At 46.8% G+C, this 24,105-nt stretch overlaps 1 protein-coding gene across 1 annotated transcript in view; it reads right to left on the bottom strand.

The window, feature by feature from the left end:
- The window catches only part of ISY1 (ISY1 spliceosome associated protein), a 199,733-nt gene that overhangs the window by 109,030 nt on the left and 66,598 nt on the right, over positions 1–24,105 (bottom strand). The window contains exon 7 of the mRNA XM_086938980.1: positions 17,545–17,662. Within this exon, the coding sequence (XP_086795106.1) occupies positions 17,545–17,662 (118 nt within the window). The remainder of the gene's footprint in view (positions 1–17,544; positions 17,663–24,105) is intronic.

Below are 24,105 nucleotides of genomic sequence, written 5' to 3'. Positions count from 1 at the left end.
ACCTGATCGGGTACGGGCCTGCATCCAGGCGGAAGTAGCTAAGATGCTCACGCTCGGGGTCATCGAGCCCTCAGACAGTCCATGGGCCAGCCCGGTCGTACTGGTCCCCAAAGCAGCCGCCCCCGGGACCACACCAGAACTCCGGTTCTGTGTCGACTACCGGGGTCTGAATGAAGTCACCAGAACGGACGCACACCCCATCCCCCGGGCAGATGAACTGGTCGACCGAATGGGCGCTGCCCGCTACCTCAGCATCTTCGACCTGACGGCAGGTTATTGGCAGATCGGCCTCACACCCCGAGCACAAGAACGCTCTGCCTTCTCCACCCCCGATGGCCACTATCACTTTACGGTCATGCCCTTCGGCATGAAGAACGCCCCAGCGACGTTCCAACGGCTCGTCAATCAGGTCCTGGCGGGGCTCGAAGAGTTCAGCGCCGCCTACCTGGACGACATCGCTGTGTACAGCCACCATTGGACCGAGCACCTCCACCACCTCCAAGCAGTGCTGCAAGCCCTTCAGCGAGCTGGCCTCACGATCAAGGCCAGCAAATGCCAAATTGGACAAGGGTCGGTGACCTACCTCGGACACCAGGTGGGAAGCGGCCTAGTGGCCCCCCTACAGCTGAAAATTGCCGCCATCCAGAACTGGCAACCCCCTATCACTCAAACTGAGGTGCGAGCCTTCCTGGGCCTCACGGGCTACTACCGAAGGTTCGTGAAAGATTATGGTACCATCGTGGGGCCTCTCACCGAACTCACGTCAAAAAATCAGCCCAAGAAGGTGAACTGGACCCCAGAGTGTCAAGCGGCATTCGAACAGTTAAAGGCCGCCATGTGTTCCGCTCCTGTGCTCCAGGCCCCAGACTACAGCCGGGAGTTCGTCGTCCAGACGGACGCCTCCGACCAGGGCATTGGGGCGGTCCTGTCCCAAGTGAACACCGAAGGCCTCGATCAACCGGTGGCCTTCATCAGCCGGAGACTCCTACCCCGGGAACAACGCTGGAGCACCATAGAGAGGGAAGCCTTCGCTGTGGTATGGGCCCTCAAGAAGCTCCGGCCCTACCTTTTTGGCACCCACTTTCGGGTGCAGACTGACCACCGACCCCTGCAGTGGTTGATGCATATGCGGGGGGAAAACCCAAAATTGCTACGCTGGTCCATCTCCTTACAAGGTATGGACTTCACAGTCGAACACCGGCCTGGGTCCGACCACGCCAACGCCGATGGCCTGTCCCGGTTTTTCCGCCTCGACGAAGAGAGTCCCCAAGAGGATGGGTAACTCTCCCCGCCTTCAGCTGGGGGGGACGCATGTTGGACAGGCCACATGACGGGCCGCTCTCCCCCGGCTCGACCAGGCCCGAGCCCAGTCACGCAAGCACCACACACCACCATTGCACGCCCTACGTCCCCTCAGGGACCCCTGCCCTCGAACATGATAACCTCGTGGGTCCGATCCACTGCCGGCCCATGCACCCAGCCCGGGCCGCCATCTTGGACGCCTCGCCACGAGGCCGCCTGGCCCCCGATCGACCTCAACCCTGGGCCTAGCCCAGCCTCAGACAATCCGGCACCACCCCCCACCCAGGAGGTGAGCGGGCTACTTGGCAAGTCAATGGGAGAGAGAGGTGCCGATGGCTCTCCCCCCGCCCAGTGCCGCTCGCCCATCGCCTCCCCGGGCGCTGGCTCCACCCCCCTGCTGGGTGTCTGGACTCCCTCATCCCGGACCTCCCGACCTCCAAGTGCGAGGGTCCGGACATCAAAGCACGCCAGCCCTATAACTGGGACAGCTCCAGAGCAGGAAGTCAGTTGTATCTTGGAGTCGAGAGACGTAAGAGGAACTCATCCTGGACGGACTACTGGCGCTGCCGTAGCTCTGTCCTGTGCACCATCGTCCTGCCTGTTGGCGCTGCCACAGCCGTCGTAACCTTCATTCTTCACCGTCGTCCGGATCTGCTGGCGAGGCCGCGGACCGTTGTAACCATCATCTTCATCGGGACCTGCTTGGCTTCTCCACGGCCCGTCGACCATCCTTCATCCATCTCGGGACCTGCTTGGCTCCTCCACGGCCCGATCAGCAACCACGCCGAGCTCGAGGATTGAGAGCTATTTAACTCATTGGTAACTAAGACTGTCCCGCTACCCTTTCTCCTCAACCAGAGATCAGAACCGAGGGGACCCCTGAGTCCAGACCTCCTTGTATCATAGCGACGTAACCTAAGAATTGCATATAAAGTCTCGTTAACCTTCAATCTTGTGTGGTGTCCGTCTGTGGGGGGGAAGTTACTTACCTGTACAGTCGTTGGAGACGGCTCTCCCTGGAGACCTCTCCCCGTAATCTCGGCCGACCCTCCCGGTCCGTCTAACACTTAGCTAACGTGTATGCATATTTTGGAAGGACCAGGCGGCCAGAAGCATAGAAATGACGCCATGGGCTCTGGAGAAGACAAGGGAAATGGCTCTTCTGACTCTTGTTGGGATAGGAAAATACAGAACTTTACATGGTGTAATGGTCCCCAGTGCCTCTGCACCTGCCGCACCAATGGTAGTTACTTCCCTGGTACTGACATCGGTGCATGTCCACTACATGGAAACAGTGAGCTGATGCCTCTAAAAGAAAATGCTGCAATTAGTGTTGTGCAGATGTGTAGCTTTCATTGGTGCAGCAGGTGCAATGACATCGGGGCACAGGGCCAGAGGGGCCCACGGAATGCTGATTATTGCCGTATTTCACAGTTCAAACACCCATTAGTGGTCGATTTGTACAAAGTGAAACTAGAAAACCTGGGATTGAACCCGGCTTTCTCACATAACTAAATTGTGTGGCCTTAGGCAAATAGTTTATTTCAGGAAAATGCTATGGTTTAAATAGGTGAGTTCAGCATAAGAGGCATACAAATATATTGTAAGATTTTTGGGGGCAGAATTTTATATATAGTGCAAACTCGACCCAAATGTATCAGAGCGCTTTACATGAGCACCTGTTGCGTTACAGACTGACACATTCATTTTTGTTAGGCACAGGGAGATTAAGTGATTGGCCCAGAATCACAGAATGTTGAGCATCACTGCAGAGACTCGAACCTAGTTCCCCTGATTCGAGGTCGACAACCCTGGCTGTTTGGCCATATCCACTAGACCATGGGTACTCACAAACGTTTCTCGGGGGCCAAATTTACAGTGTGGTTTGAGTCCGAGGGCTGCACCAGTGGGGGCGGGGTCAGTGGGGGAGGGGGCGGGGCTAGAGCAACAGAAAAAACTGTGACCATGAGGTTGAACACAGGTCCCTGCAGCGGACCCCTTCGTCCACTGAGTGTCTCTCTCTCTCTCTCTCTCTCTCTCTCTCTCTCCCTCTCCCTCCATCTCTCCCTATTTCTCACTCAGACTGTCTCACTCCTTCTCCCTCCTCTCTCCCTCCCCGACTCCCTCTGTCTCACTCACTCCGACTGTCTCACTGCCTCTCTCTCCAGCCCTGACGCCCTCTGTCTCACTCCCTCTCTCTCTGTCTGTCTGTCTCTCTCTGTCTCCCTCTCTCTGTTTCTCTCTCTCTCTGTTTCTCTCTCTCTGTCTCCCTCTCTCTCTCTCTCTCTCTGTCTCCCTCTCTCTCTCTCCTTCCCTCTCCCTCATTCTGTCGCACTCCTCACTCTGTCGCCCTCCTCACTGTCGCCCTCCTCACTGTCGCCCTCCTCACTGTCGCCCTCCTCACTGTCGCCCTCCTCACTGTCGCCCTCCTCACTGTCGCCCTCCTCACTGTCGCCCTCCTCACTGTCGCCCTCCTCACTGTCGCCCTCCTCACTGTCGCCCTCCTCACTGTCGCCCTCCTCACTGTCGCCCTCCTCACTGTCGCCCTCCTCACTGTCGCCCTCCTCACTGTCGCCCTCCTCACTCTGTCGCCCTCCTCACTCTGTCGCCCTCCTCACTCTGTCGCCCTCCTCACTCTGTCGCCCTCCTCACTCTGTCGCCCTCCTCACTCTGTCGCCCTCCTCACTCTGTCGCCCTCCTCACTCTGTCGCCCTCCTCACTCTGTCGCCCTCCTCACTCTGTCGCCCTCCTCACTCTGTCGCCCTCCCTTTCCCTCCCTCGCTCTTCCTCTGTCTGCCTCCCTTTCCCTCCCTACCTCTCTCTCCCTCCCTCGCCCTTCCTTTCCTTCCCTCGCTCTCCCTCCATGTCTCCCTCCCTCCACCTCCCTCGCTCTCCCTGTCTGCCTCCCTTTCCCTCCCTCCCTCGCTTTCCCTCTGTCTGCCTCCCTTTCCCTCCCTCTCTCGCTCTGCCTCACTTTCCCTCTCTCTCTCCCTCCCTTTCTCTCCCTCGCTTTTCCTCCCTCTCCCTCCCTCGCTTTCCCTCTGTCTGCCCCCCTTTCCCTCCCTCCTTTCTCTCCCTCCCTCTGTCTGCCTCACTTTCCCTCCCTCGCTCTCCCTCGTTCTCCCTCTGTCTGCCTCCCTTTCTCTTCCTCCCTCTCCTTCCCTCGCTCTCCTTCCCCCTCCCTTTCCCTACCTCCCTGTCTCCCTCCCTCCACCTCCCTCCCTCGCTCTCCCTGTCTGCCTCCCTTTCCCTCCCTCCCTCCTTCGCTCTCCAGGTCTGCCTCCCTTTCCCTCCCTTGCTCTCCCTCTGTCTGCCTCCCTTTCCCTCCCTCCTTTTCCTTCCCTCGCTCCCCCTCTGTCTGCCTCCCTTTCCCTCCCTTGCTCTCCCTCTGTCTGCCTCCCTTTCCCTCCCTCGCTCTCCCTCCCCTCTCTCTCCCTCTGTCTGCCTTCCTCTCCCTCCCTTTCCCTCCCTCCCTTTCTCTCTCTCCCGGTCTCCCTCCCTCCACCTCCCTCCCTTCCTCGCTCTCCATCTGTCTGCCTCCCTTTCCCCCCCTCCCTCGCTCTCCCTCCCTTTCCCTCCCTCTTGTCTGTTTCTGCCTCCCTTTCCCTCCCTCCCTCCCTCCCTCGCTCTCCCTCCCGCTCCCTCCCTTTCCCTCCCTCCCTCTCCCTCCCTTTCACTCCCTCCCTCGCTCTCCCTCTGTCTCTCTCCCTCTACCTCCCTCTGTCACCCTCTTCATCTCACCCTGCCTGTGTGTACCAGGGCTGACACAGCCTCCGGGCACACACAGCCCCACCCGAGCACTTCACAGGTCTTTAAAAGACCATTTGCATGTTAATGAGGCTTTTTATTTCACCTCTTAGCGCCCCTGCAGCTGCACTCTGACTATCACTGGAATGCCCGAGCCCCCACAGAGCAGCAGAGTCTCTCAAAGTTGCCGGACGCAGTGTTTGCTGACACACTTTAATTTAAAAAAAAAATTTCAACACGGGAAACTGTCTGCAAGGTCCGCGGGCCGCCAGGGAAGGCTTGCCAGGCCGCTGGCGGCCCGCGGGCAGGACTACGAGTACCCGTGCACTAGACTATAATGTTGTTGCTCTCTATACAAGAATGTGGGCCACATATAGGGTGCACATGACAACTTCTTTCCTAGGTTCACAAATGGTATTGCTACAGGGGAAGGGAAAGACTGGTTTGATTATTAAAAAACATACTTTTAATCAGTGTTGTGCAATTATATACTCATGTGACATGTTAATGTCAAAGCTTCATCGTGTTGAAGAACGGTGCATATTTTTATTTTGAAGAGGCGTTATCTTATTTTAGGTGATGTTTGCTGCATAATTAATGGCAAGCGTTTAAGGGCTCAGCTCGTAAATGAGGCCAGTGCACTGATATTCTAAGAACTATCAGGCTGATCTTTACCCACAAACATCAGCTGTCCGGTCATAAACGGGGACAATGCACAGAGCACATTAATACCAGGCCTTTCAAAAATGACAATTGATACATGGCAGTGACAAAAATACATTAATCAGAGAGGCCAAGGCTGCCTCTATATCCCTGTAGCCACCGTCAAGTTCATCAAAACTTATGAAACAAGTGGCATGTGCGTAGCTTGAGACCAGCCCTTGATGTACTTCAGAGCCACTCTTAACAACCCATCAACCCCCTGACCTCCTCCCATCTTCCTCACACCTCTCGCAGGCACACTGAAACGATCCTGCCCCCACAACAAACATCAAAGTTTCTTTCAGCCCAGGGCGTAGTCCAAGTCAATCGATTACGGCCAGCCCTGCTTGTGAGTTGTGACCCTCTGCAGCCCTCCCCCGCCCCAACTGCTTATTCCACAGTGAACTCCTTCTCCACACTATATTGCCTCTGATTCTTCCTGCGGTATGCTAACAAGCAAGTGACCGTTATACAATGCACCTCATGTTATTTAAAGCAGCTGCAAAACGCTCTCTTGCGTGAATTGTGAAGTGTGCGCGCTTTACAACTTCGATTGCACGCTCGGGGAAGTTAGAGAGCGCGCGTGCACATGCGCGCACGTTAGAGGGAACACTGGTCCCAGGATGCTTGTTTCCGGTCCATGGAAGACATGGCTTGGCAATTCCGGCTGGACTGTTCCCATGAGGTACAGGGTCAGACTGATTTGCATATGGCCATGTCTGAACTGGGGTGGCTGAGTGAGCTAAAGAATGGTGATGGATTAAACCCAGATCAGTTGACGGGGGTGAGTGTTTGATTTGCTCAAATGCTCCGTCCATCATCCCCTTTTGTATTGCTTTGTTCGCCCTAAGTTGGCAGGGTATGCTCAGACGTGAGTCCCTTGCTCACTTGGCCACTGGATTCAAGATAGCCTGGCTGATGAGGATTATGAATCCGAAACCGGTCCCAGGATGCTTGCTTCCGGTCCAAGGAAGACATGGCTTGGCAGTTCGGGCTGGACTGTTCCCATGAGGCACAGGGTCAGACTGATTTGCATATGGCCACGTCTGAACTGGGGTGGCTGAGTGAGCTAAAGAATGGTGATGGATTAAACCCAGATCAGTTGACTGGTGGTGAGTGTTTGATTTGCTCAAGCGCTCCGTCCATCATCCCCTTTGGTATTGTATTGAGGAGACCAACAAGCATTGGTACAGGTTGGAAAGAATCTAGGAATGTGACACTCAATGTGATGTATAATTTCAAAGAGAGGACATGGGTGAGCAAGATAGTAGACACATCCTCCATGACTGGGGCTTAATCCAGAATAAATTGAATCTTTAACTACCATATCTGCATACATACTGAATTTAACTCGGTTCACTCGTGGTATTTCACATCAGTCCTGCATCAATTTTCAAGTAATATTGTGTTCTTTAAAGACTCTCAAGAGGAGCACATAGATGAACATTAAGAAAAACTGCATTTAAAAGAATAATAATAATCAAGGTCACACATGAGGCAGGAGACATAGGGCCAGATGTAGGCAATTCCTATTTACCTACTCTTAAATACGATTCATACCGATTCGGTATTTAAGAGTAGGTAAATAGGAAGGGGGCAGATGTAGGCAATTCTTATTTTAGAATTACCGAATCGGTATGATTCGGTATTTACCGAATCGGTATTTCCTATTGATTCCTATGGGCCTTGAAGCCCATAGGAATCAGTGGGAAATACCAATTCGGTATTTACCGAATCGGTAAATACCGAATCCTGCAAGGGTGAACGGGGTGTCACTTTGACACCCTGTAGCACCCCAATTCCAGGCTTGTGTGCCATGTGGCACACATACATGCCCTAAGGGCAAGTCTGTGTGTTACATGGCACAGGTGTACATGCACAGATGTGCATGTACACCTGAATTCGGTATTTTACCACACAATTGTATTGGGTGATAAAATACCGAATTCTGAAGGCCTGTAGCACTGTAAACAGTGCTACCTATATCTGGGATTTACCGAATCGGTCAAATTACCGATTCGGTATTTTACAGAATCGGTAAATTTACCGATTCGATAAATTTACTGATTCTGTAAAATAATGGCCCCTACATCTCAAAAACCAATTACCGGTCGGTAACGGCCGAAATCGTCCGTTACCGACCGGTAATTGGCGACCTACATCTGGGCCATAATGAATAACATTAAGAAAAAAATAATAATTTCTAATATGCTCTGATGTTTAAAAAGCAATGTTTCCATTTAGAAATCCAACAGAGTCACAAGACATACTACGAAATTGGAAACTGCAGCTTGGAAATTCAATCATAAACAAAGCTCTTCTTATATCTCACAAACATGCAGAAACTGCCATCATTTTTCACTACAATTCTCGGGATCCTGTAGCATTCCATTTGACCTAGGCAGCAGGAAATGAGGAGGAATGCCAATTTGTTTAATTAAGCACATGACTTACATTTACTGCTAGTTAATTTTCTTGTTTAGAAAGCACATGGGTAAAACGTAAGTGATCATGGTGGCATGTGGGGGGAATGGAATTCAAATCAAATCTAAATTTACCTTTTCAGAACAAGAATTGAGAAACAAACCTTGTCTCCCTATAGAGAAAGCACACGAAGTTTCTCAACCGTCGCATGGCTGTACCAGTACAGTTACCCATCTGTAAAATATAACAGGCTAGCAGAACGCCCTGCTACTTGTGCTTTAGCCAGAGTGTGTGCGTGTGGGCGGGGAAGGGGGGGACTGGGTCTGTTCATCTCCTGGCAGAAGATGACAAGCCAGAAACACTCTCTCCTCTTGCACATCCCCTCATTGAACACTCAGTGCAGGCCTTTATCTGGTTCACTCCATGGTTTTGTGGTGGTCATGCATTACCCCTCTCCATATGTCTCTAAACATACAGCGCACCTCTCACCCCCAAATACGTTTTTGTGCACCATGCCTTTCTCTTATGAATGAAACAGGTTAAGACTGCAGTCTTTGCTAACTTGCAGAGCACAGCTGTTTTTGATTTCACCTTCACTGTACTGTTGCCTTGCCACCAAAATTAGGTTTGCAAATTGAACGAATTTTGGAACATAAGAGACCATGGTTGCAACGACATCAACATTCCTACAAAAGATCTGAGCTAGCAGATAGAGGTTCTATCAATAGATAATTGCCTAGAAATTGGAAGCCACACTTGAAAAAGGCTAGAAGTTAAAACATCCATAAACCTATCTACAGTTCTGCATTCGGTTTCGTCAATAATTCTCTTTTACAGATTTGTGTAAGAAGTATTCTACATCATAACAGCTCAGATTCTTTATATTAATTAAAAGCATTCCATCTTCACTTCAGTCGAGATAAACAGTACAATGTCTTGAAAAAGTTAATCCGGTCGGAAGCCGTAAAAGTTAACTACCATCTCAGATCTTGCTCTAGGGCGCCACCAAATGATCCCATGGGAAGTTAATACATACGTAAGCCTAACTTATACGGGTTAGAGGAAAGCGAAAGGCTCACGTCCACAGCTCATCTAGATGATTGAGTCAATATAATTCGCTCTTCCACAAAGCTACCAGAGAAGCATTACAGAACACTCTCATAGAGAGCAAAATCTGTATCATCAAAGGACAACTAAAGATGTCTTGTTCCAGTGAAGTGCCTATTAAGCGATCAGGGAAGTCACTTAAATGATTAACAAGGGCAACTATGCATGAGTGAAACAATATTGACATTTCTGAAAAATCACTGACGACCATCGGTATACGCCTCTTCACTCAAAAAACATATGATCAAGCTGAAAAAAATGCTACAAAACTTAAGATAACGACCTAGTGACCATGAAATTCCAATCTGACCCATCCATTCAAAATGCACAATATAGTGGCAATTATGCTAAAGAAAGCCTTTAAAACTTTTAAATATATAAAAAGCATGGTAACTTACACATATTTACACATGGCATCACAACACACATCTTTCAGATAGTGCTTGATACAATGTATCCCGTTTGCACTGTGTAACATATCATACGTTACTAAGTTGGCAAGAGTGTTCATGTAAGTATTATTAAGAGAAACGTCCATAACAAAGGCTTTGATTTGTTAACACCTTTGGCAACATCTGACAAATTTGCACAAAATGTAACAGAGGAGTGAGGCAGCCATCTCAGATTCTTCACTTCAAGGCTTGTGCAGATCAACAGATGGGTTACTCGATGTTGATAGCTGTATGTGGCCAGCTTCAGAGGGTTTTAGAATATAAAGTGAATCAACATTAACACAGTTGTATTCAGTTAATTTTATGGGTTTTGTTATAAATCTTGTTTTAAAGTTTGCTGAGAATGAATAGTAATGGCGTTCACTAATCAAAATGAGCCGGGGATCTCCCGACATCATGTAGTCTGTGGATTTCACTTGTAATCTGTGGATGATAAGTATTGCGATTGGTACATGGTAAATGGATGTGAACATGGAAAATATAATCCACTGAAATCAGAATATCACATTTCCCAGTTTTTGAGGTGATGTGAATATTTTAACCCATCAGCTCAAATTTTCCCCTGACTGAATCTGCAATCCAAACCACTTTAACGAACTGATACCAGACAGCGAAACCACCCACTCCTCCAGCAACGCCAGGCAGCCCACCATCTCCACCTGGACCCCAGCCATCACCAAATACACCAAATCGCCCATGAAAGGCATCCACTCACTCAGGAGCACCCACGGACCCCTGCCTTCCGCACATCTTCCACAGAGCCACCACTGTCATAGCACCGGAACTAAGACACACCATCAACACCACCTTCGAAACCAGCATTTTATCAGACTACTGGAAATACGTAGAAGTCAAGGCCCTACTCAAGAAGCCCTCAGCAGATCAATCAGACCTCAGGAACTACCGACTCATCTGCCTCCTCCCCTTTGCGGCCAAAGTCACAGAGAAGACCGTCAATGGCCAACTATTCATCGAAGAGAACTCCATCCTCGACCCCTCCCAATCCGGATTCTGCAGCAACCACAGCACCGGGTCCGCCCTACTTGCCACCACAGATGACATCCGCACCCTCCTCAACCAAGGCCACACCACGGCCCTGATCCTACTCTACCTCTCCGCAGCCATCGACACCGTCTCCCACTGCACACTCACCGCCTGATCCCATGCCGTCGGCATACAGGAAACGGCCCTTGTATGGCTCTGCTCTTTTCTCACCGGCAGAACTCAAAGAATCAAGACTGCAACCCTTCCTCTCCGAACACACAGAGATCAACTGCAGAGTACCTCAAGGATCATCACTCAGCCCAACGCTCTTCTACATGGCTTCCCCGCACTGCCATCATCAGACAGCATGGACTCAACATAGTCTCCTAAGCTGAAGACACCCAGCTCATCCTCTCTCTCACCAAGGATCCAGTCACCACCAGACTCAACTTCCAGGAAGGAATGAAGGATATTGCATCCTGGATGAGCAGCAGTTGCCTGAAGATCAACCCGGAGAAGACAGAGGTACTCGTCATCGGACCCTCTCCCACTGCATGGGACAACACCTGGTGGCCCATAGTCCTCGGCAGCCCTCCTACCCCCATGGACCATGGCCAGAACCTCTGCATCGTACTGGACTCCGCCCTCTCCATGACCCGACAGGTCAAAGCCATCGCCTCCACCTCTTTCAACACCCTCCGCATCCTTCCCAAGACCTTTAAATAGATCTCCCCAAAATCAAGAAAGACCGTCACCCACGCACTCATAACCAGCTGACTGCACTACAGAAACGCTCTTTATTCCGGAATGAACAAGTCTCTGCTCCGCAAACTCCAGACCACACAGAACACTGCAGCCAGACTCATTCTCGGCATCCCTCAACAAGTACACATCTCACAACACCTGGGAGACCTCCACTGGCTCCCCGTTGAGAAGAGAGTAACCTTCAAGATACTCACCCACGATTACAAATGCCTCCACAACACCGGACCCCGATACCTTAACGAAAGAATCTCCTTCTATGTACCCAAGAGAAACCTCTGATTCACTGACCTCGCCCTTGCCAAACCCCGGGCACCCGCAAAGCCAGAACGGGTGGAAGAGCCTTCTCCTACATCGCGGCCAAGACCTGGAACGAGCTCTCGTCGACATCAAATGCGCCCCCCTCTATGCACATCTTCAGGAAGACCCTCAAGACCTGGCTTTTCCACTGACCGGAGCTGCTTACCACCTCCAGCGCCTTGAGACCCTCACAGGTGAGTAGCGAGCTTAACAATTCCCTGATTGATTGATTGATCCCACCCAGCATCAACATCACATTAGGGGGCAGATAACAAGTGGCATGTTATCTGGATGAGGAAAAACCACTTGCGGTAATACAAATTCTGGTGTGTAGAATCAGCTACCACACCCCAAATTGTTTTCTTTCTTTTTGTTTAGTTCCTGCAGTTTCAGATCTAGTGCCAAATTCATGACCATTGCCTCAGAGTGAGTGTGGAAAGTAAAGTTCAGTGAATATGAACTGCACTTCCTTTAAGAGTTGGTGGTGAACTAGGATCCTAGGTTCATGGGCCATGAAGAAACTGCTGCAGCAGTTCATAAACAAAGTGAAAGCAATGTGCGATGATTACAAAAAGTGCTTTCAAGACCTGAAGCAAAGTATCCAAGGCTGCTCTCCAAATAAAATTGGGAGTCTCTTGCCAATGAAGGTGAACAGAACAATATTTGGAGCTCCAACCCTGAGAGGAAGAGGTTCAATTAATCATCAACCTTACAAGTAAAAGGCCCGCTGAAGGTTTAGGAGCAGGAAAGAGCAAGTGAGTCCAACAGATGCCTGCTATATCTATGGGCAGAGAAATAGTTGACAACAAAAGTACATATGGTGTGATGAATGTGAAAGACATGCAATTGGAAGAGCTTGAAATAATGGGCTTAGGAAATCTATACACAATGCATAACCTGAACAATGACGTGTGTGAATCTCATGTGTGAACCTTCACCCACACAAGAGAGGTGCCATTTTCATCTGCAGACAGGAGGGAGCATAGAATGGTAGAACATGTGTTATTACCTATTGGATTTCGCTGCATTTGTGCCTCCCAAATGTAAGCCAGTGTGGAAGAAAGAAGACATTTTGAATAGTACTCTCTAAATCATATGCTAGTACGGGTACCCACAAATATATTTCCCGACAACTAGAGGAGGCTAGCAGACATATTGGCGTATTGCTTTTGTAAATCGTCCATCGTGACAAAAAGTTACAGATAAAAAAAGGTCACAAACCAGCATTTTTTTCTACTGATTTTCAATATTTTGTTTTCCCCAACAGTTTCTGTTGAAAAACCTTGATGATCTCCACACATATAACCCTATACTGAATTTGGAATGTTGTCTACTTTTCAAAAAATCTATAGCTTTTCTGGATGACTCATGCGCTTCACACTGGTTTCCACCACAAACTGGAAGTAGGTTGAGTGAACAAGAAATGGTAAAAATGGGGTACCTCTTGAAAAGTACCTAAACTGTGGTACAACATTTCGTTTTTTAAATTCAGCTCTGCATGTTCCTGAAAGCTGGGAAGATGTTGACTTAGCACAGCAGTCCATTTGTTAAGGACATTTTTTGGGAAAAATGCCAGACATTTTTATCCAGAGCACTTCTTTCCTAATTTTCTCCAAAACCTCAAAATTTAGCTACATTATCTCAGTCCGCTCCAGGGGAATCCAAACACCCTGGGTACCTATAGAATCCACAGGATGTTTGAAAAGAAAGGACGCAATTTCCGTGTGGATACCTTATGTGGAAAGAAAGTTATGGAACCCTAAGCCCTAACTACCCAAAACTGTAAAAAATGGCTCAACACGAGGGATTGGAAGGTCCAGCAGTTAAGGGGATAATGGTCTGTAGTTGTGTTCTTACATACAATGTTGTGGTTGATGTCGTGGGCAATGCCGTACAAGAAGATTATACATGCGCTTGTGTCTCTGTAGCAGCAAAACCTGGAGCATTAGCAGACAAGATATTGAGGATCCCAGGAGATCTATATTCTCCACAGCAAGGCTCAAAGGCACGGACCCCTGGTGCTTCTCTTCTCTGCGCGGAACTCGTCGGCAGAGCCACGCCGAAAATATTCACCACAGCTTCCTTCGTCAGGAAATCAGTACGCACTCACAAGATTCAGCGTTTCCCCAAATGTTCTTTAATTAAAGATAAGCACCCAGTTCAAAAAGAAATACCTACCGTGATCAAGTTATCTGTAGATAACATAACGCGTCGGGATTTCTTTTTGAACTGGGTTTTTATCTTTAATTGAAGAAAATAAGGGGAAACGCTGAATCTTGTGAGTGCGTACTGATTTCCTGACGAAGGAAGCTGTGATATATATATGTGTATGTATTTCTCTTTCTACAACATTGCCAATGTTGTTGTCTGACAATTCGGTCTTCATATGCAAACTGATGTTCATGTCCATTTGTGTGGAACGTAAGACCTAAAGAAATTTGCTTTGACAGTACATAGTCATGATTTTGAAGTCCATTGTCCTTCAACTAGGGTCTTCTACTCTCTGTGACCTACATTAGGACATGTGAGTTGATGTTTGGCCGTCTTTATCTAATGGTGTTTGGTGTGATGTGCAGGTGAACTGTAATTTTACACCTGGAAAAAACAAACAAATAACCTGCATGCACTAAATCTTGTTGGGGCCCTCCCATTACAAGTCACTCTTAATCTCAGATGGACTCCGTATGAAGGGTTTCCCAGGCCTTAGGTATTAAGAGTAATGCGGTAAAATCTGTGCGCCTGGACAATTTACCCCGGGGACTTACCTGCTTTGGAATGTAATACCCAGAAGAACTGTAAGCATAAATCCGGTTTGCAGTTATTCTGGATTTCTTAAACCCTCAAGGTCTTCTAAGAAGTCTCTAATTACATGCACAGTAAAAATATTTAATCTGAGAGAGGTTATTTATGTAAGCAATAATAGAAGACAAATGAACACGTAAGGAAAATATCCATGACTTGATGGCATCACGTGTAAAATAGGGAGGAACTGTCTTCTTGACATCAAAGAAGATTGCATCCTTTCTGTATACAACTGACCAGGAAGCTTTGTAACTTCAAGGAGCAGTTTCTCCTATGGACTAATTTCTTTGCTTCCTTTTGTATCTGCATGTAGCCTGGTTCAACATCTAAATTTGGGTTGAGAGAAATCAGGTGCCAAATTCCTGTGGTTACGGAACAGAATCTTGCACTGAAGGCACAACTCTCCTGTATGCCACTAACTTTTAGAAATGCTACACAGCAGCCAAGCTGGTGTACAACATGGCTAGAACACATTTGCAACGTCAATAGCTCTTGCATAGGTGAGAACTACTGGCTTTGCCACTGCTTGTTCTTTGTAGTGTTCCGTTTGCTGACAACATGAGCATGCTACTATAGCTTCACCAAAAGAGTTCCCGGTCTTTGTAGGGATGCTTCAAAATGAATTATCCTTACTTCCAGCAAGGCACTCCCCCTTGATTCAGTTGCTTCGTTTCTTTAGTAGTCTTGGACTTTCTGCATGATTTCTCTCCTTTGATATTTCATGTCGCAAACAAAACTTCTCTTGCATTAGATTCCAGTGAAGTACATCATTCCGGATTGGGAAAGTGTAAGAACTTTGGGACAGGCATTGAACATATCACTGCCACCGTATGATCTCTGAGGTAAACAAAGCATACCCTGACCTCAGCAGCAGTAAGATTCCGAAGTTGACAAACTGTGTGTGAGAGAGAGAAAGAGCGAGCAAGAGAGAGAAAGAGCGAGCAAGAGAGAGAGAGACAGAGAGAGAGTTTACAAGCAGTTATCTGCCTTTGTTGAATCCATCTTATGGAAGCAGATTTCCACTCTTGTAGCGGATCTGAAGGGGTAATCGTTGGTGCACTAGATGACGAGAAAATTATGAGAGGAATTTTGCAGTACTGATACTGCTGGACTTATCAGCATCCCTTGACACCACTGATTACCAGGTTCTTATCCATAGATGGCAAGATCTCAGTGTCCAGAGTTGCATCATTAGCCTGGGTTGCAGACTATTTACACTCAACATTTCATGAAGTCCTAATGCCACCATATTCTTTCTCGTCTAGGGGCAAGGGTATGGCTCGATGCCAGGGTAAGCCGGCCCCTCCTTTTGTTTGCTTTGGCGCAATCCCTTGTGCTCAGTGGGCTTTCTGTCCCCCTGGGAAAGCAGATTGGGGGTGAAGACCCGTACCTACCCTTCGGGGGATGCAAAAGTGTACTGAGCAGCAAGGAGGAGACAGCATTGGCCCATGTCCAGGGGGGCCATCCCCACCCGAAATAATACAGTCCCAGTTGTCTAGTGGGCTTTCTGTCTCCATCGGGACAGACTGGAGTAATCATTCTGTCCCTCCCCATCCCTATACATTTTTTTATAAGTCCCTGATGTCTACTGGACTTTCTGCCGCCCCCAGGGGGGTGGAGGGGGGGGGGGAATAATCATCCTCTCATCTGCATCCGCAGGGTGCAGAAAGACTGCCTGCATATTTGTTGGTGGTGGGATAGGAGATATATATATATATATATATATATATATATATATTATATATCAAAAAAATATTTTTCTTTTAATTAAGCCCTTATGTCTAGTGGGCTTTCTTCCATCCCCAGGGAGTCAGATTAGTGGTGATTACCAGATACATTATTGGTTGGGAGCACAGGCCGTTGCTGAAGGGGCAGCTCCACCAATATCCCTGGTGTCTATTTGACGCATCCCTGCTTGGAAATTGCTCTCCTATGGTGATCCTCAAGCAGGGATCCACTGGGCACAGTTATCATTGAAAAGGGGAGATTCTCTCCTTACCAATGAAACCTCTCCCACCCCAATCAGTGATTGGGGGGCTGAGATACCCCCCAATCCTAATGCAGTGAACGTCCATTGGCTCATTTTACTTTCAATTTAGTGAAAGTACGTCTGAATGTCATTACACAAAAAAAATTGCAATTTAAAAAGATGCAGTCTGTTCTGAATGCTCTACCCAAGCAGCCCAACTTTAAAATTCAATAAAGGAATCGCTCTGGTGTTGTGCAACAGAAGGCCCTTTATGTGCCTCCTCAGTGTGGCCAGTGGCCAACAGATGCACTGGGGAGGTGGGGCAGGTGTCGGTTACTGTCCGACAACAACACTTAAGGGTTTAAAGTAGTGGTAACACATGAACCTTGGTGGCGATGAGAACTGTCTTACATTGCACCTAGGCTTCTTTCACATACCTTGAGTGGAGAGACCTAGAACTCTTGCTGAGCTTCCCACGGAATCAAACACACATAGGTGTGGCTCACTTTCAGTTGTGGGCTTGAACTCTTGAGTGCTGATGACCATGACCCATAACTTTCCCCCTCGGCACAGCGGCCTCTACTACTTCACACTTCAGAGAACTAGGCCTGACATTGCTTCAATAGCAGAGCCCTTTACCCCTATCTTGGAAGTAGTAGTTTCCATATTGTAAACACGGCTGTTCAGAAAACCTTTTGTAGTTTTACTGCTAAATATGTTATGTGGTTACATTATGACGTCCTCTTATATGTCATGGACATAAAACAACTGAAGGACAGACACAATGAATTAACAAATGTGAGAATTCTGTCAGTAAAACATATGCGAGCTGTGTCAATGTATATGACTGAGATGTGAAGACACTGCTTCGGGAAAGGTGAAACAAAATTCTAAAAATGTTAAGAGCAATACAAATACAATCCTATTACAATATTTAGGTGTTTCACTAACATCGATTACTATTTGCAAACAAACATGTCCAAATTTACTTACGTTCCTTCTCAAAAAGTTCTCGAACACCTGGCAAGTCCTTCGCTGCTCCAAAATATTTGTAACCTCTGTTTCCAGGAACCTCTTTTCCTTCATGATCCAGCATTTTCGGTCCAATCCTCTTTAGAAATATGAAGAAACAAAATAAAAGTAAAGTCACTTGCCATTCTCTTTATGTGGCAAACCTACTGGGGCCTGAGTACCATTCTAAAGTATTTCTTGAATTTTCATCAAGAGACCACATAGTGTCATTTTGAAACAGAATATTGGATTACTCATCTGGCACATACATGTTCAAAGTATACATATTAGAGAAGCAGATATATAATGGGCAATTACTGATAAAACAACGCTCAACATTTTATGTTCATTAACATAACATCTTTCAGAAGACAATAATAACAACAATAATTATCATATAATGAATCTGCAATCCCAACCCCACAAATCATCCAAGACTATGTGCTAGACTTCTGTGGCGACTACATCAGGAAATAGTTTTACTAGTAAGAAATTTTTCTTATATTTTTGCTCTTTTCTCACTTGACAGCCCCCCCCCGCCAAACAAGCCAAGCATTACCATCTTTATTGACAGATTTAACATATTTTAAACCTATAGAACAAAACTACTCTAAATAAAAAAACAGAAGGGCCTGGCCAGAGAAAATAGCATTAATTGATGAGTGAGGACCATGGCTAAGGCCAGGGTGGAGCAAGCAGTTTGTCAAGGTATCAGTCCAAAGATTTCAAAAGAAAATAATTCCCTAAGTTGCTGTCTAAAAAAAGACTATATGATCTTCAGGAGCACTTCTGGTATAAGTAAGTCTCTTGATAATGAAGATCAAGATAAACCATACTACATACTACACAGGGCCTACCTCACTCCAGAGGAAATCAACCAGCCAGATGCTGATTTCCTGCATATGTTGTAGATGTGCCATGTACTCTCCCTATACTGGCTTAGTATCACAACTCTCTTAGCTAGCTGTACTGGGAACCCCTTGCAACACACATAGGCGGTGTGCCTGCTGGGTATGTTTGAACGCCCCAAAAAGAACAAAGTAACTGTGCGGTTATTGGACATGGCTATTTTGCTAGCTAGCAAGTAAAGTAGAGAGAAAGAGGAGGAAGCAAAGACGCTTGCTCGGCTCCCCTTGTTGATTTTTGCTAGCTAACCATTTGCTAGCTAAACATTTGAGTACCTGCAGATGGAAGTCACCTACACTTCCTCAACTCTCCGCCTGGGCCCACTCCATGGATGCCATGTTCTAAGGCTGAGAGCACTGCCCTACACCGGGAAGATATCAGGGGCTTGCGTAAGCACCACATCTCTGTCAGCTGGTACTCTGTCCTGAATGAGCTGCAGTCTTCCTTGAAGGATGATAATCTCCGTCCTTGATTTCACAACACCTTAGGCCCAACTGCAGTTCTTAGTTTTCCCGATAGGCACTTTCAATTTTGAGTGCTGATGTCCATCCCTCTATTTCAGGTAACGTGTACTTCCATGCTCCAATACCGTAACAGTTCTCCTCGATCACTGCGTAGTTATGGGCTAGTTCTTCTGTCTGAAGTTGATGTGCATTCTATCTTCTTATTACCCTAGCAACCCCATGCTCTCTCCACTCAGATGCTGTGTATGTACACTTCTATTAACTTATGTTCCGCACACCAGTGCACTTTCTGCTCTATCATTAATGGGAGGGCGTTGTTTAACAAGTTTGTTAACTGCCGACTACGTATTAAGCTAGATAAGTAAAACAATGAAAATGCTTCATAAAAAGATTAAAAAAATAAGAAAACAAAGATCAAGATAAAAACAAAGAACACTTAGCCACTGGCAAGGTCAACCCTGTTTGAAGGATCCATTTACTAGCAACCAATGATAAACTAGCCTCTCAAGCAAATATGTAATGTTACAAAATGTGTAAAGCATATGGCTACCCTAGCAACAGGCCTTCCCAGGGCTATTCCCTAGACCAACAAAAAACAGAAAAACTGCAGGGTATGGAAGAAATTAGTTTGGAAAGAGTAGTGTCTTAATAGCTTTCTGAAAAGATCCTTGCTCATGGATACTTCTAATGTTGGCCGGAAGGGTGTTACAGATTATGGGCGCGAGGTCTCGGAAAGACTGACCTCAGGCACGCGCTCTTCTGACGGGAGGGACACATGCTAAGTGTTGGGCAGAGGAGCGCAGCACGCGGTTGGGAATGTAGGGAGTGAGGAGATTTGCCCCAGACATTCTAGCCAGAGCATTTGAAATTCTGTGAGAGATGCACAGGACTTTGAAATTGATTCTCTTTTCCACTGGGTGCCAATGGAGCCTACATAGGAGATTGGAGGCTACGCAAGATTTGGGCCGGCAGAAGAGCATCCAAGCAGCAGCGTTTTGTGCCCTTTGCAGGCGGTGTATCCCTGCTTTGTAATCACCTAGATACAGAGAGTTTGAATAGTCAAGTCTCGAAAGTATGTTGGACTGGATGATGGCCTGGCGGGTGTTGGCGTTGAAGAATTCAAGCAGTGGCTTGAGTCTACGTAAGAGTCCAAAACAGACACCAGCAACTGACTTTGTCTGCGCCTGGTAAGTTAGGGAGGAGTCAACCCAGACCCCAAGATTTTTTGCGTCTGTTTGGGCACCGGAGGGGCTCCTAGAGCGGTAGGCCACCAGTGATCACTCCCTCGGTGAGTATTACTACCCAAAAGAAGGTTCTCTGATGTATTAGCATTCAATTGTAAGAAGATGATAAGTCATCCAATCAGCGATGTGCTGAAGAAGCCTTACATTCAGAATGAGGTATTGCAAACCACTTGTAAAGGTAATAGTTAATGCAGAAATGTAATGTCTTTTCACCAGATGATATGATACACATTAAAAAGATATGTGAGAGTGAGTCATTTTGTTCTGAAAAATCCTCTGCAGCCCACCTCCCAAGACTGGGTACTCCTTAATATTATGTGGAATACTGTGAGGCATGTTCACACCACTGTAGGTATTCTGATGCACCCCCAATCAAAATGACAGACTTCTAAAACAAGCCTAAAGAAGATATTTGAACAGGACGCTACAACCTCAAAGTGGTACCATGTTTACCGATGACTTCACCAGCGCAAATCTATTCATCCAGTTATGAACGGCTTTATCCCAGGTAAGGGTTTTCAATCCAGAAGAGAAAAGCTATTTCAGTCAAAAGTCTTAGGGCGTGGTTTCCCACAGAACACACAACAGTACCACGATTACCACGGAAATTACTTCTGCTAAATTCTAATTATATATTCTCTAGTTATCGATAGTAAAACAGATATTGAATACTAGGAAAACTGAACTCTGGACAAAACGGTTATGCAACACTGCCTAGTACTGATAGATCTCAAAACATGAAGCAATGTAGAGACAGTATCGTGCGTAGAAATGGGTTCAACCGTACCTACTACTGAAAGATCTAAAAAAAATGTAAGCAGTGTGCAAAAATTACAAAGACCAGACAGCAGCTCTGCATACCATTACAAGACATCTGTTTTTAAGAAATCTGAATAGGTGACCGGATCAGCAAGTTAGGTTTATGTGATGGGGAAATACATTCTTTCTCTAAGCAGCACAAAAATTTTGACCTGGCCCAGGCTGAATTTTATTTCTAACTGTTTATCAGATATACCTTGTTCAGCTTCAGCATAGGCAAAGGGGAAGTACCAGACAGCTTCTATCGAGGTCAAGGTTATTAAGAAAGAACTGCCGGGTAGGGGAGTTTCTAAAATTTACAATACCCATTTTGAAATTCAACTTGTTAGGAGGATTGAGAGAAAAGTGTATGACTGATTTGGGCTCAATCGAGCACTCCATGATTGGGAAGAAGCCCTCATTGTTCCTATGTCGTCCAGTTTGAGATGTTGTCAACTTCAGATATTTAATGTGATATCCTTTTATTGGATTAAGGATCTGCCGTGGGCTATTTGGGGACACTATATATGATGTCATGATGCCCCAGGTATATTATTTCATACTCTACATTTTTGCACTTTTTAGATGTAGTAAATGCAGAAATCGTGATGATACTGGTCTTAACCTTGTTGTCGGCTCTACAAACAGCTAAGTCAGGCAGGAAGGGTGATAGAGATGTGCAAACTATCAGGTAGCCCTGTACATGATGGGCCTTAAACTGGCTGATGGGGACATCGAACGAGAATAGAGGGTATTATCGTTCTGCCCTGGAGAAGGGTAAGTATTGGTGTATAGATATGAAACTGTAAACCTATGAAGGATGTCACTGCCCCAAGAAATGATAGTAAACATGGGCGCAATAGAGATATGCCTGACTGAGAGGATGTCTCATGACTGGTTTTAAGTTATTTCTCGGAAGCTGTAGCAGGAATGTTTCTATATTTGATGAGCTGACTAATTATAGAGTTCCAATTCTCTTCTCACCGTGACTGCATACGTTGTTCATGATGTCTTTGACATTATATGTCTGTATTTCATGCTCCTACATTGAACCAGGGGAGGGTAGTGTGACGGTTGCATTGAATTTTACTGTTCATTAAAAAGCAATAAAATGTGTTTTTTTTTTAAACAGAAAACAATACCAGCATAGTGAGCTAACACAAGTACCCAGCCACACAGTCAATGTAGCCCAACTTCGCCAATATGACATAAAACCAAGTTTGATCCTAGTCAGTCCGAGACAAAACATTTTAAGTACTAAGAATGTAATGTTTATCGAGTTCTCTCTCCACTGAGGGTGTACGAGGCTTAAGAAAAAAGACAGGCAAAATTGTTGCTTGCAAATCAAACATACCCAAAAAAAATCAATGATGATGATAGTCTTTTGCTTCCATAAAGAACATTCAACTTACATATTATTTCAGCAGACATGAAACTCAAAAACTCAATGGGCTTCAGTGTGTACAAAGAAAATGTTACTTACAATGTAAGAATCCGTTTGTGGCATGTAGTGTCGTAGATCCACATTCTGTACATACTCCTGCCATCTAGAGTTGGTTTCAGACGTGTGCAACTTGTTTTTCTTCAAAGAGAGTCACAAGCTATAGTGACTGCACCAATTACTGAATGCACATGAGCACCAGCACCATTATTAAACTATTTTTCCACACGGTGGGCGAGGATGAGAAATGGTACGTAGAGATACAAAAGTCAATGACAATGCGAAAATAAAAATAAGAAAAGAAAGACATATGCAACACCCCCAGGTGTCCCGGGAGGTGGGAGGGTGCATGTGAATCTACAGCACTACATGCCAATACATTTTCAATTTGTGGCATGAGTAGCGGTAGATACACATGCTGTGCATAGACTGTAAACAGTTCTCCACTAAGCTGTGGCTAGCCAGAGGATGTTGCAGAGGACTGGAAAAGTGTACAAAGTAGAGCCTGGCCAAGGATAGCTTGCTGGTGTGCTAGGACATACACATGGTAATGCTTATTGAAAGTGTGAGGAGTAGACAAGGTAGCTACCTTGCAGATGTAACGGACAGGGATGGTATCCAAAAGAGCTGTAGATGTCCCTTTCTTGTGGGTAGAGTGGGGCCTGGGGCAGGCAAAGATCTCTTGGCTTGAAGTAACATGTCTGAATATACTTGACTAACCACTAGTGCTCATTTTTAAAATTACCTGTTGCACGTACTTAGTTGTACTTAAATTGAGGAGACCGTGTGTTGTCTGGTTGTGCACCTCCAGGTCCACCGCAGCCTTTAGAGGGCTGTTTGTTGTGGACGGAGTACTGCATAGCCCCAGCCGGTGCATATCCACTTCCAGTTATTATTATTATTTATTATTATTTAGCGATTTGTAAAGCGCCTGGTGACCCGAGGGCATCCCCGCGCTATGAAGATTTGTTATCCAGATGAGAGGGAAAAAGGGGAGAGGGACATTTATTTGGGGAATAGAGGGGTTTTAAGTTTTTTTCTGAAAATCAGGTAGCTGGGTTCCAGTCTGAGGGAACGTGGAAGGGAGTTCCATCCAGTGGACGCTTTTACCGAGAACCGTCTGCCTCCCGTGCGTGTCTTTTTGAATTTGGGGATGTTGGCTAGGTGCTCATTCTCGGACCGTAGAGATCTGGGTGCTTTGTAGGGAGTGACCAGGCCGCTGAGAATCGCGGGGCCGGATCCATTGATTAGTTTGTATGCCGTGCACATGGCTTTGAATTCCACCCTTTGGCGCACAGGGAGCCAGTGCAGGGCCTTGATGGCAGGTTTAGCTGACACTCTGGAGGGGAGGTTCATGATTAGACGGGCTGCTGCGTTCTGTGTTCGTTGCAGTTTCGTCAGGGTGGCCTCAGGGGCTCCCAGGTAGACCGTATTACTATAGTCCAACCGTGACAAATGAGTCCTTGGACTAGTAGTTTCCTGGACGCGGGTGGGAGTAGGGGAAGAATCCTGCGGGTAGTGCGCATCAGCCCAAAACAGGTACCAGCAGTTTTGGCCGCTTGCGTCTTCATTGAGAGCTCGGGTTCTAGCCAGACTCCCAGGGTCTTAATTTCGTGTTTCGGGATGGAAGTTTCCCCGAACACGTCTGGCCAGACCGCTGGAGGAATAGTTGCCCATTGCTTTCCTAGGA

Source organism: Lissotriton vulgaris, chromosome 9 (genome assembly GCF_964263255.1).
Source record: "Lissotriton vulgaris chromosome 9, aLisVul1.2, whole genome shotgun sequence".
In the NCBI taxonomy this organism is placed as follows: Eukaryota; Metazoa; Chordata; class Amphibia; order Caudata; family Salamandridae; genus Lissotriton; species Lissotriton vulgaris.
Note: the sequence above shows the minus strand (reverse complement) of the source record. Positions and strands in the feature narration are given on the sequence as shown.